Raw genomic sequence first — 13926 nt, forward strand, 5'->3', positions numbered from 1 at the left:
GACTAGACTCAAATGTGTCATTTCTCTCTTAGGACTAGAACCTCCCCTCCGGACTAAAACCTTCTGGCTTGGTTGACCCGCGCCTGCAAACGTGTTGTCACGTTCACCTGAGAAACCTCTGGAAAAAACAACCCCAAAACCAGAAAACGAGTGGGATCGCACAGAGTCGAAGAGGCAGGCGGTTCGGGGTCAGACGGAGGCCACGGGGTCCCAACGTGGGGCAAATCTCCCCTTCAATCCCTCTGTACACACACACACACACACACACAAAAGTCCCGTTCCCATCCTCCCCTTGAACTCGCTACTAAAAACAGCAGCAGATCTCCTCATTGGTCACGCGGATCCCGAACAAATGAGCCGGCACGGGCACATGTTACTTGTTCCTCTCTGTGAGTGACTGACAACCAGTCTAGAGTTTAGATCCCTTCCTCCCCCATTCCCCAAAAATAAGCTCAGCTTTCATTGAATGCTGACGCGTCCGTAGGTGCGATTGTCTACATGTGCCGTGACATTGGCTGGCGACTGGTCTATTTATTTTATTTTTTTTATCTATCTACTGTATGCCATGCTACTGGGTGACATGGAGTCCATTGTTTGCCTTGTGGTGTCCTGTGACTTCCTCATGACCAGTCCACGGTGCAAACCTCTCAGAGAGCCAACCGCGGTATATTCCAGCTCAGCCGCGATCCGAATGAGGCTATCAGTATAGAAAATACTGATTTTTCTTTTGTCTCTTCAAACTTTTTGACTCACACCAGTAGTAGGCACAAACACGTCCCCCCTACCTACCCCTCCCCCTTTTTTTTTTCACAAGTCCCCACCCAAGCGCCCACCCGGCCGTTCGTTGTTTGATTTGCGAGTGTTTACACACACACTTCCCGTGGAGGTTTTTCCTGCCACGCAAAAAAAAAAAAAAAAAAGGAGGGCTCGGGATCACAGCGCTAACATGTCAACAGAGATTAAACTAGTTTTATTATTTTGAAACAAGGGAAGGAGGGGGGGGGGGACTCGGTAAGGGAGGGTTTACCAAACAAAAACAACCAAAAAAGCAGCCATATTTTACACTAGTGATTATTATTATTAAATTTTTACAACCATTCAGTCTGCATAACATAAAGAAATAATTCTACATCTTTGTTTCTTTCGTATTTTTGGTACTCTGAATTTTTTTTTTTTTTTACATACAAATAACAAATACAGGAACTTTTTTTCACAATGCATATCATCATCTGTCAAGTGTGTGCGTGCGTGCGTGCGTGCGTGTGTGTGTGTGAGTGCGTGTCAACACAAACCGACAGGCCGAGACTTAAAGCACATCCAAAAATAAAAGGAAAGGCGCTAATGTTATCTTTACACGGACTTGCGGTCCTCGCGGGCCGCGTCCTCGCCTTCTTGTACCCTTCATCAAGTGTCCTTTTTTTCTCATTAGATGTATTTCATACAATTTGTACAAACGTCCTGTTAAACAGGTGCGAGACCAGCCAGGAAAGTTTTTGTCCTCTTTTTGGATGTTTTTTTTTTGTACACAAATGGAGATCCTGATCCGAGGAGGAATCAAATGTCCGAGCAGTTTGGAGTCCGTTTCCCCCCCCCCCCTTTGATTTTATAAAAATAAGATCAAGTGAAGATGTCTGTGGAGCTTCTCAGTCATCCAGATCGCGGTAGTCCGCAAAACCTTTATTAGAAGCGACCGGATTCTTGTTGGTTGCTGAAGACTTTTTGACTTTTTGTCCAAAAGGCTTCTTCGATCCATGCAAAAAAAAAAAACTCACTAAGGAGCCATTTTGCCGCCAAACTGGTGAACAACCACTTGGTATGCAAATCGCACATTCTTCATTCAGGACCAAAACCTACTTTGGGGACTAAAACCTACACTTGGGACAAGAAGCTTCTAAGACCTTCACTTGGGGCAAGTCCTCCTTTCAGGAGTAAAAACTACTCTTCAGACAAGTACCTTCTCACGGGAACAAAACTCCTGGGACTAAGGTGGTCTCTCAAGACCAGTACCTTGTCTCGGGACTATAATATTTCTCTGGACTAGAGCCTTGCTTGTGGACTAGGACTTTCTCTTAGGAGTAAAACCTACTCTTGAAATGAGGACCATCTCTAAGTACCAATACTTTCTCTCAGGACTAGTTCCTTCTAAGGAACAAAACCTACTCTTGGGACTTAAACCTACTCTTTGGACTTGAGACGTCCCTCGGGAGTAGAACTTTCATTCAGGACTGCCCTCTCTCTGGTTTAGAGAGGACTAGGTTCCCCCGACTCCCCAGCTAAAATTTGGAAGGGAAGAAGAAGCCTTTTGGATTGAAGGCCACGCGTCTTCAACAAGCAGGAAGCGTCCAGTCGCCGCCATTCAACTTTGGCGGGCGTAAAGTGGCGTCTAGCCCAAAGTGGCGTCTAGCCCAAAATGGCGTCTAGCCCATGGCCGTCACCATGCTGGACGGGTGGTGGGGCGCGAAGGAGGGGTGCATGGGCGTGGGGGTGCTGAGCATGTGGCCGGAGTGCGGGAAGGGCGGGAAGGAGGACATGTGGCGGGAAAGGGCGGCGGGGCTGAACGAGCTGCTCTTGTCCATCAGGCTCTTGGAGAAGTCGTCCATGCCGCCGTCCTGCAGGGACTTTTTGCTCTTCTTGGACTTGCTGGACATCTTGCGGTTGCGCGTCTGGATGCCTTCCTTCTTCATGGTCAGAGGTCGGTTGATCTGCTCTCCACAGGGACGACACAAAAGAGGGCAGGTTAGTATGATGGCGGCCATTGGACGGCAGCGGCGGGCCGCGTTCAAGGTGGGTCTCGGGGACAGGTTAGTCGATTTGCATTTTCTTCATTCTTCGGTATTAAAGCGTAAATATTTTTTTTTTCTTTTCTTTTCTTTTTTCTGGGGAGCTCATTATTGTTCATTCGGTAATTTTAACGATTTAACATGTCATCATTATTGCTCTTTTTTTATTTTAATTTGATTTTATTTATTTATTTATTGTTTTTGTTGTATTCATTTATTTTTTTGCATTTATTTATTTTTATTTTGTATGTGGGTGAGTATGTGCATGTGTGTATTCATTAGTTCACCTAAAACCTATTAAAAATTAAAAAGCGAAAATATTTCTCACGTCGGTGCTACTATTGAACAGCATCATCCACAGTATTAAGACTCCTGACAACCCCTGCCGAAGACACATAGTTCTGCCACTGATATTGACTTCATTTTGCTTGTCTATATTCCAAATGGATTATTTTTGACAAGTCCCTCGAAATTGTGGGCCAGACAAGTCTCTTGGGGTAAAATGGAGGAAAGTTAAAACTAAAAAGCACTGCATCAGCCCCAAAAGACGCCAGCCCGCCGGGCATCTGCCCTGTACGCCAGATGGCCAGTCCTCATTAACGTGACATTGATGCTAATTTCGGCTAGCCAGTCTATAGCGTTTCACACTATATGTTAGCATTAAGCTAGACTTGTTGGCAAAACAATTCTTTACTAGTAGGTTAAGGTATAGTACGTGGCAATAATAGAGGGGAAAAGCTTTATTAAAAAGGCTACTAGTGTGCTGAATTGTCTTACTAGTAAAGACAAAGAATGCACTAGTTGATGGACAAGGATATCAAAACTACAAACGATTCCTTAGAAGTATATTTCTTTTTCGAATGGAGTGTCTTGTTCGTGCCAGGAGGAAAGAGGCAAGGGATGGTGGGGCGGATGTGTGTGGGTAGGATGGATGGGGGGGAGGAGGGGTTGGGTGGGGGGGGGGGCTGGCAGCCACCACCACGGGCCAAGTCCTCCTCGACCGTGTGGCTGTCTCGTCCCGGCTGCCATTCTGCAGTTTAGCCGGCAAGAAGCGAGATGATGGAATTTCGGCTGTGGGCAGGATTATGGATGGGGGGGCTGGAAAAAAAAGGAGGGGGTGGGGGGGGGGTTGTGGATGAGGCCGACTGGCTCCCTGATCTTTTCCGAGCGTTTCTTCTTCCCGGGGAAATGGGAGCAGGGATTTCTTTCTGGCTCTGGCGCAGTCCGTCTCAAACATTTTTTCGCTGACTCCGAAAGCGGAGCGGTCGCCGTGATTACTGCCGCCCCCCCCCCCCCCGCCCTTGCCTGCTCTCCGAACACTGATGTGGTTTCACTAGCTAACAGGCGACTTGGGATTGAGCGACTTTTCTCTGCTTTCCAGGTGGACCGGACCTCCGCTCTTTGATGGCGTCCAATCTGGCGACCAGTTAACTTCTTAGCGGGACACAAACGTCAGCAAAAAAAAACGTCTCAATTACATGATTTACGCTAACAAATGTGGGCTAATTTTTGCTCAATGTTAGTTCAACTGGAGAATCCTCCATACGTCCATTTTCTTTATCCTCGGGTGAGCTGAAGCCAATCCCACTGATTTTGAGCGAGAGGCAGGGTACACCCTGGACTGGTCGCCAGCCAATCACAGGGCACAAAAAAGACAAACTGCAGACTTTTTGCTAGTCAATGCCAGGGCAGATGTTGATAAATGACAGACTGGTCGCCTGTCAATATCAGGATTCATAATGTACTGTATAGAACAATGAGGGACTGGTCGCCCACCAATGTCAGAGCCCATTCAGACAAACGACGGACCGGTCGCAAAATGGCATATACGAAAATGACGGACTGGTGTTGAAGGAGCCGTTGTTTGATAGTTCGCCATTTCCAATCATGCTAATTTCAATGAGCCCGCCAATGGCACATTGCATTATATGTTAGCATTGAGCTAGCGGACTTTGATTCGAGGAAATCATTCGCTGAATTCTGATGCTCTTATGGCCAATAGCAACATGTGAAAATGATTTACCGGGAGTGGAGCAGCGTGACAGGAAGGCCGTCATACCCGCACCATCTTATTATCGTTATTATCATTATTATTATTATTATTATTATTATTGTTGCCGTTTTTCCAACTTGATGGAAATTGACAGCTTTTTGTGGCCTGCAACTCCCCGGGGTGCTTTCAGGCTTTGGGGACGTGCAAAGATGACAAGGGAATAATATGGTGGTCAGGGGGGGGGGGGGGTGGGGGTTGGATTAATGGGATTTTAATTAAGCGCCTTCTTTAATATTCACAAGCGCTCGGATCCGCAGCAGCTGCCAATAAAATCATTAATTCACTTTATCAGCCGCAGCTCTGCGGGGACAATTAGCGCTCGGGGACGTGAGGGGAAAACAAAGATGGGGTGGGGGGGCAGGGGGGGGCGGGGCAGGAGGAAGGTGACTCCTGTGCATTGTTTATTGTTGCACTAGTAGCACTTACTAACTGTGACATTCTGCCGTTGACATTGTGGAAGTAAAGGAAAAAATATACGTCACAAAAACGCTGTTTGCTAACGAAAAAAAAAACAACAACAATGACAGATAATTACAAACGAAAGATTTCTTTTTACTGTGTCTTTGTTGTCCCTGTTGCTCGGTTACTCTTGGAAAAGAGACGATTCATCTCAATGAGTTTCTTACCTGATTAAATAAAGGAAATAAATGAATATATTCCAATATAGCATTTTCCCTTTAAATTGCATGAAATGAATAGCAATTTTCGATTCTTCTCATTTCTAGTTGCTGATCATAAAACCTACATACATTTCAGTACACACATCTTATGCAAAGCATTTGCTTTATTCTCATGACTTACTTTGTAGGCTTCAAAACGTGAACACATGCGGAGTTACGTACTTAACCAAAAAAAAAAAGGTGAAATAACTGAAAACAACGTTTTGGATTCTCGTTTCTTGAAAATGGCCGCCCTTTGCTGATGACGGCTTTGCACGCTTTTGGCATTTCTCCCCTCGGGGGAACTCCTTCGATACTGTTGGAAAAATCATTTCCGGTGACGACTCTTGAAGCTCGTTGAGGGAATGCCAAAAGTGTGCGCAAAAAAAAAAATCATCCGAGCAAAGAGTGACTATTTTGAAGAAAGTAGAATATAAAGCATGGTTTCAATGATTTCACCTTTTTACAAAACTCCACACGCGTGTTCATTTATAGTTTTGATAGTCATGAAAATGAAGAAAATCTCATTGCATGAGAATTGATGTCTATTTATTTATTTAATTTACGTTTTGGGGATGTCTACATTCAGATGGACAAATGACAAAAATGGACGTAAGTGCTTTTCATAGGACAGCGACAATATGTATTTGTGCTGTATAATCAATAGGTAGTCTGAAAGAGTGAAATAAAAATATGAATATGAAATATAACTCCTTGTTTGTGTTGTCCTTTGCATCATTTTTTTGTCCTTGTTGTTTAATTATTTATTTTTGAATGTTCGTTTTGGTGTCAATTTACATTCCGCAAGTTAAAAAAGAAATCCATAGCTGTCTTAAAAAACAGAACCTTATTTAATTTTGATTTTTTTCCCCCAAGAGTATTCTATGCATATTTTTTTTTTCTTTAGGACTATAATTGAAGGAAATAAGTATGTGCTAATATTATAGCGTAGCACTTCTTCATATCCACATCCAAAATTGTCGTTTTGTCCATAAAAATACATTTTCTATTTTTGTATGTTTAACTGAATTGAACAATGTATGTGGACGTGCATTTTTTTTTTTTTTTTTTTTATGGTTAATAACTGACTGACTTTTTTGTCGAAGTGAACAAAGCAAAATCTCCAAAGTGTAAATGGCAAATGATGGCGTAAACGCAAAAGTATTTTTTATTTTTTTTTTCCTGAAAGGACGCATCACATAAAACCTTGGTTGGATGAAATTACAACATTCAATGCTGTGCGTTGAGAAATTTTTGCATTTGCGCAGCCTTTCTTTAATCAAAATAAAATCCAGCAATTCCAGATATAAATACAAATATTTCGCCCCCCCCCCCCCACCCCCACGTCTCGTCTATAAATGATTAGCATTGCTGTGCAAAAACCAAAGCTTTTTTTTTTTTTTTTTTTTTTTAAATGATACCCAATATAGAATATTTTGGACGACCAATATAGTTGCAATGCTGAATAGGTTGTAAGTAGAAAATGGTGCACTATTTAGAGATTTGTCTTTGTTTGGTAAACTTCCACTGTGTTTATTTGTTCGTCCCTTCTTCTTTTTTTTCAAATTATGACTACTTGCTATCTACTAAAGAAACTCATCACTAATTAGAAAAATTGCAGGTGGGCGTTACTTTCATGCGTGTTTCCTTTGTGTGTATGCGTGTGTTGTTTTTTTAATTAAGTGAACTACCGCAATTTTCAAACCTCAACTTTGGTCAACTTCCGGTGCGCATTCTTTTTCTTCCCGTGCCATTTCCTGCGCGTGCGTTTCGTTGTTTTAGGTGAACTTACATTGTGCAGCTTGAAGTAGAGTCCGCAGGCGTTGCACACGGGGTCGCCGTTGGCGTTCCGCCTCCACAGCGTGGTGGTGGTCGTCTGGCAGTTGGCGCACGACGTGCCCGCGCGCCTGGCCGCCGACTGCACGCACGCACACGCACACACACACACACACACACACACACACACACACACGTCGCGATCAGTGTGCGCATCAGTACGAACACGCGCTCGTAAGACTATTCTTGGAAAAAAGGTGACAGTTCTCTCCAATGTTTGAAACGAAGACATGGGGGGGGTGGGGGAGGGGGCAAAAGGAGCAGATGGAGGCGCGCTGCATGGCGGGGGAGCTAAAAATAGCACAAGTGCAGAAGAAACATTTCCTAAAAGCTGAGATAAAAGCGCAGCCTTGACACGCTGCAGCCATTAAATCTGATTAAATGTCCTCCTGGGAAAAAAAAAAAAAAAAAAAAACGGGCTTCACATTTGGATGCGAGTGATTATTTTTGGTGAGGTGCACTAATTAAAGACATGCATGGGGGAGGGGGTGTGGGGTGGTGGGGGGTTTGTTCGCTCCGGGGGGCTGCAGCGGAGCTTCCACTGGCGGATTTAGCTGCTTGACATTGACGTTGTAATCTCGCGCTCCCAAAAAATGAAATCAAAATCAATCGTCAGGTGAGCGCGAAGGACGCGCTGCCGTGACGTTTTTGCAATTAGACGCCAGGCAGGGCTGGCCTAATAACCCCACGCGGTGATGACGTGTTGCATCCAAATGTGACGAGCCCACTTTTTTCTTTTTCTTTTTCTCTTTTTTTTATGAGCAGAAATCCTCGGAAAACAAGCGCAGCAGCTCTGGTTTGGACTCTTATCTCACATCCTGCACACTTTTCCTGCTTGTAGGCGCTACAAAAGACTCCTAATGTAAATATATATGCTCTATCTATATTTTGCTTTTCTTTTGCTTTTTAAAGGGTGTTAAAAGAAGGTAAAATCAGGGGTGTCCAAAGCACAGCTCGGGGCCATCTGCAGCACAACGTGTATTTTTAGTGGCCAATAGCTTCTAGTAAGAAATAGATTTCACTTTCTATTTTTATTTTTTTTTTTTTTTATTTATTTAATCGAAGTGGCTGTGAGCTGAAAAACATGAGCGACATTTCTCGAAATGACAAAAAAATAAATATTGAGCTGCAGTGACTTGCATTGTACGCTGCAAAATGACAAAATAAGGTTCCAAATCTAATTCAAGCTTTAAAAATTGTTCAGTGCAGGGGCGGATTTATTGTAGTGGAAAAAAGGGCAGTTGACCACCCTGAATTCACCTTGAAGAAAAAAGTTGTGATGGAGCAACTAGAAATAATTTATAATTGTTGGTGGGTTGGTTTGAGTTGAAATGAGCAGTAAAAATAACGATGATCACGTGAATTTAGAATTTAGCTGTTCACGACAATCTTAAAATTTCCACCAAATGTTTTATTTTTATTTTGACCGGCATTTTTTTTTTTTTATTCTTGTAGATCGAAAAACACGAGACTTAATTTGAATGTACGTCACATGTACATTATTAAATGTGTAATAGTGGCATTATTTTTTTTTTTTGGGGGGGGGGGGCTACATCAGTTTACAACATATAAAGTATATTCAAAGACCTATTTTTTCACGTTTAAGTGAAAACTGTGAAGTAGGAAGCCAACAAATTTCTACCCCAAAATGTTTTTTAATGAATTGTTTTTAGCCAAAACAATCCTGGCATTGGTCTCATCAATTTAGCTGCACATGACATGAAACAACTTTGCTTTTATATATTTTTTTTTCTTCTCATGTTAGCAAAAATGACAACAAAGTTTTATTAAAAAAAACTTTGGCACTGATCACTTTTAGCCACACAGAACTATTTTATTCCTGTCTTGCTTTTATGAAGGTGTGGATGATCTTATATTTACTTTTTTTTTAATTTACTTTTTTTTATCATTGCCTCAAAAAATGACACGATTGATTGACTGATTGCTGTCAACGTGAATTCTGTTTGGACACCCCTAATGTCAAACATCTTATTTGAATGCAGGGCTGCACGACACTATCAATAAGGATCAATAACATGACAGCAGCAACGCCACTGCAATTTTTTTTCCTTCTCTTCCAAAATCATAACGAGAATAATAATAATACACAGTGCAGCTTTTTTTTTTTTTTTTTTTTCTTTTTTTTTTTTAGGATCTGAAAGCAGAGACCTGCACTTGTCGAGTCAATTTCCTGCAGCTAATAGGCCTACTTCTTCCTGGAGAGGGAAACACAGAAAGAGAGAGAGACGCACATGTCATCAAGAGATGCCAGCATGGCGCGTGCACGTACCAGCCGCCGCTTGGGCTTGATGAGGGGCCGGTTCTGGCCGTTCATCTTGTGGTACAGGCCGCAGGCGTTACACAGATAGTGGCCCGTACCGTCCCGCCGCCACAGCGGGGTCGACGTGGCGCCGCAGTTCACGCATTCCCTGCCCTCTGCAGGCCGCGCGCACACACGCACACAAAAGACACACACACACACACACACGCACACGCACACACGCCGCAGGTCAGTTGAAGCCAGCGCACGCGAAAACGCGTACATTTGATCTCAAAAGGCAAAAAAAAAAAAAAAAAAAAAAAAAACGACATGCGGCAGTTAATTCGATGGAAACATTTTGACTTCTGCAGTAAACAACGCCGTGCCTTGCTTGAACGCAACATAAGGTCCATTTTTTTTTTCAAAATCAGAAAACGCTAAAAATATGAATAACTCATTTGAACAATTTAACATAATGTAAAAAATAAAAATAAAAACACTTTTCGCTCGTCTAAAGTGACGACAACTATTTTATGAAAATTCCAACATGCAATAATGCATTTTGTAATATGCTCTTGCTTGAGTGACACCCAAGCGTGTGCAGGTGCGCGTGCTTGTTGAAAGCTTTTTGGTGTGTGCGTGCGCTCATTCAACATTTCCCCCTTTTTTGACTTAACAAACATTTGTTGCTATTGTGTTGTAAAATTTAATAAAGATTCCATTTCACTTTTTTTTCCCCCCCACAGAAATATAATGGAACAAAAAGTCTTATTAGGAGGAGGATGACATCTTTAAATGCACATGATCCTCCCATTAATAATAATCCCGATGATATGCATCGACTAATCCACCAGATTTTAATCTCATTACCAAAATAAAATTAATGCAACGCCTATCTGCTTATGTGATGACGTGTTTTTAATTTTTTGGCAAGAGAATGAAGGCAAGTGGATGTGAAATGCGGAATTGTGGCTTTTTGCAAAGTGCGTGTGAAGAGTGAGAAGCGAGGGAATCTGAGGCCTACCTGAACACGACCTTGTTTTTGGTCTTGTTTTGGAACCATAACTAGAAGAGGACCCACCTATCAGGCTACTTGGTGGGAAGAGGCCTGGCCCGTATTCGGGGACATAGGATGGGTAAGTGGCGATGGGGTGGTGGGCCGCCGCCGAGGCGCCGGGGGGGCACGGCCCGAGCGCCGCCGCCCCGCGGCCGTGCGCCGTCTCCAGTTTCATGCTGTCGGCCAGCGTCACCTGGTACTTGACGCACTCCTTGTCCTCGAGCCGCTGGCCGCCGCCGCCGCCGCCGCCGCCCCCGGAGCCCGGCGTGGACAGGCCCGGGTCCGGGGACACGTCCTTGGGCGGGGTGGGCGGGAAGGTGAACAAGTGCGGGCTGGAGTGGCCCCCGGACAGCGACGACGACGACGACGAGGCCGGGGGGTAGACGGACAGGCCGGCCGGGGAGCCGTGGTGGTGCAGGGGGTTCTTGGGGAAGGGGCTCAGGTTCCACGGGGACGCGCCGTGGTGCGCGCCGATGCCTTTGCCGCCCGCGGCCTCCAGCCACGGCAGCGAGCCGTGAAGCAGCGACGGTCGGCACACCTGGCTGCCTGAGACACACAACCGCCGCCCCCCAGCACAGACAAAAATCACTTCGTGCGCTTCAAAAGAAAATGTCACATTCAAGGGAGCAAAATCTTTTCATCTATTTGGCCAAAATCGCCTCGTTCACATATTTTGTCTTCAAGTGAGCAGGAATTTGGCAACAAAAAGACACACAATTTTGCTTTCAAAAAATCATTTTTGTTACATTTACGAATTTTGCTTTTTCAATATCAAGTCATACGTTATAGCAAATTTTAAACATTGAATTCACTTAAAGCGCAACTTTTATGTTACGCAGGAAATAAGACTTAAAAAAAAAAATCATCTCGTTAACATCTCACGTGAGCACCGTTTAGTAAGAAAAAAGCTAAACTATCGTGTTGACGGTCCGGGAAATGAAAGGTTACAAAACCAGAAAATTCCAAGAATAACTTGTTCAAATCTTGCAGGAAGTGCGAGTGCCACTTTGCACATCATGAATCATATTAAAATGTGATTTTTTTTTTCACAGCCTGTAGTTTTATGTAAATAAGTAAGATTTATGCTTTAAAAAATGTGGACTTTTTTTTCCTCCTCCTCAGCCAAACTTAACGTAGACATCCAAAAATAATAATGATTCAATATAAACAACATGTCTGTAAATAGAAGTCTCGTGCGCCCAAACTCGATTCTTTCGAAAGCCAAAAGAATCGTTGACGTTTCGAAACGTCGCCCCTTGGTTGTACTCACTGTGCGGAGGCGGCGGGTATCTCTGCACGGCCCGCACCGAGTTGCCGTAGTAGGGCGAGACGTGATTGCCTTGGGCGTCGATATTAAAGAGTACATCCACATCGTCGGCCAGCGGGTACTGCGACGGGTCCATGTACGAGTGGCCCAGGCCCGGGTGGTGCGAGCCGGGATGCTGCTCGTTGAGCACGGCCGGGTGCGGGTGGCTCATCCAGCGGGGCTGCTCCGCGCTTACTTCCATGGCGCCTCGAACCTCTCCTCCTTCTCCTTGTCTAAATGTTCGCGCGTGCAGGGGGTGGTGGGGTGGTGGGGGGGAGGGAGGGAGACAAAAAAAATATCCTGGTTTCTCTCGCCGTCTGCGTCAGGTTAAATCCACAATCGTGCCACCTGCGCGCATAGACAGAGGCGGTTAACGCGCGGCCCGTCCCGCCTGACACGCACGGAAGGAGGCGATACGTCCAACATGGAGAAGTCGCGCCGGGGAGATCCTCGACTTGGCCGCAAACAAAGTCAGTCTCTTGCTGAATTTGGGAGGGGGGTTTGTTTGGATTTTTATTTCTATTTCGTGGTCGTCCCTGTTGTTGCTTTTGCGCGAAGAGGTGACGAGGTGACGTGCACTCAACAGGTTCGCGTGCGTAAGAGTGACCGGAACGCACCCAAGCGGCGTGTTGCACCCACTCGGGCCTCCCCCTCCCTCCCTCCCTCTCTCTCTCCTTCCCTCTCTCTCTCTCTCTCTCTCTCTCTCTCTCTCCCCGCCTCCCTCTCTCTTACACTGAAGGCATTCTTTCCGGATGGCGCCAGGCGGCTCAGTGCAGCAGACAGCTGCGGCGCGACGCAACTTAAGGAGGGTCCTGCATGCATGGGTGGGGAGGGGAGGGGAGGGGAGGGGGGGCACAAAGTGGGCCGGGCTTGTCCGAAGTGAATTGGAGACTTATTTTTACCGTCATTTCAGATGAACATAGGTTTGAAAGAAGAGAAAAAAAGGCACCCCGAGCGTCAAAGTAAACTTGCTGGGAAAAGCGGTGCGGCTCTGCGCATGCGCGCCGGGGCCCTTGCGCGTTCCACTGCACCATTGCGTCCTCTCGCGGTCACATGACTCCTCAAAGCAACTGGGCCCTCCGTGTGCACGCGCACGGCGATCAAGTTCAAGCCCACGCGCAATCGGGCTGCACTCCAAGGGGGGGGGGGGGGGGATGCGGGGGGGGGGGGGTCGTGACAATGGGTTCGACCGAGTCCATTTTCCTTTTAAATGTTTAATTCTGACAGCGTTTAATTTAAGCAAAGCTGCTGTGTATCTGCACCTGACATGCGCTTTAATAGTGTTTAAAAAGCTAAACAAAAAGAAGAATTGAGACGTCAGTGAGTCACGTGACTTGGCCCATAATACTGGCTTGGACGTCAGCCGCTAACGAGAATGTTAATAATAAAAAACATTTTCCTATTAAGGAAATGCAATTCCCAATATTTTGTGTTCACATCACATAAATAAAACTGACTAAATGAGAGGTCAAATTTCATATCAAACAAAATTCAAATCAAAATTCTATTGAAAAAATATTGTTATTAAAGCCAATCTAAACACGCGTTTAAAATGAAATGTATTATTAAAAACGTTTGCCTGGTTTTTCCACAAAATATTTCCTCACATTAGTCCAACGAGCAAAATATAGCACAAAAAAAACAAAACAATCAAATAAATGCTTGAGTGGGTCACGTGACGACGGCAAAACATAAAAAAAATCCACCAGTGCTCATTTTGTCACGTGCAAACTACTCATTTTATTTAATTTTTTTTATTTTAATTTTGAAAGCAAAGTAATTGGTCAATACTATTTTTATATTGCAAATTTAAAGGAATGTTATATTTTGTTTCTATATTTTACGCTAAAATATTCCCACACGTAAAAAAAAAAATAAAAAATAAGACAAAAATACATCACGGGGCACACCTGACTCTGACGTCATCACCAATGCAAAATTTGGTATAAACTAAATTCCTTCCCTAATTTATTGC

At 44.4% G+C, this 13926-nt stretch overlaps 1 protein-coding gene across 10 annotated transcripts; it reads right to left on the bottom strand.

Annotated features, from left to right (window-relative positions):
• Positions 1 to 942: 942 nt before the first annotated feature.
• gata3 (GATA binding protein 3) lies at positions 943 to 12712 on the bottom strand. Of its 10 annotated transcripts, none has more exons than XM_077544054.1 (6): positions 11916 to 12712; positions 10670 to 11191; positions 9708 to 9764; positions 9498 to 9544; positions 7285 to 7410; positions 943 to 2702 (listed from the first exon to the last, which is right to left on the bottom strand). In XM_077544054.1, exons 1-6 carry the CDS (start codon positions 12151 to 12153, stop codon positions 2418 to 2420), a joined length of 1275 nt encoding a protein of 424 aa, XP_077400180.1. In that variant the 5' UTR covers positions 12154 to 12712; the 3' UTR covers positions 943 to 2417. The 10 variants fall into 10 exon arrangements, with proteins under 10 accessions (XP_077400180.1, XP_077400177.1, XP_077400181.1 ...); XM_077544051.1 differs by having other exon boundaries at positions 10613 to 11191; XM_077544057.1 differs by having other exon boundaries at positions 2543 to 2707; positions 10613 to 11191.
• Between the last annotated feature and the right edge of the window lie 1214 nt (positions 12713 to 13926).

This window comes from Vanacampus margaritifer, chromosome 15, assembly GCF_051991255.1.
Source record: "Vanacampus margaritifer isolate UIUO_Vmar chromosome 15, RoL_Vmar_1.0, whole genome shotgun sequence".
Lineage (NCBI taxonomy): Eukaryota > Metazoa > Chordata > Actinopteri > Syngnathiformes > Syngnathidae > Vanacampus > Vanacampus margaritifer.

Bases quoted from the DNA above. Each gene is read 5' to 3' on its own strand.
- gata3 (XM_077544060.1), bottom strand. From the start codon at position 12,153: ATGGAAGTAAGCGCGGAGCAGCCCCGCTGGATGAGCCACCCGCACCCG. The intron at 7,411-9,618 runs GTACGTGCACGC...GCGTGCGTGCAG, and splicing joins TCAAGCCCAAGCGGCGGCTG to TCGGCGGCCAGGCGCGCGGG. The intron at 2,703-7,280 runs GTTCACCTAAAA...TGTGGAGAGCAG, and splicing joins CTTCAAGCTGCACAATGTAA to ATCAACCGACCTCTGACCAT.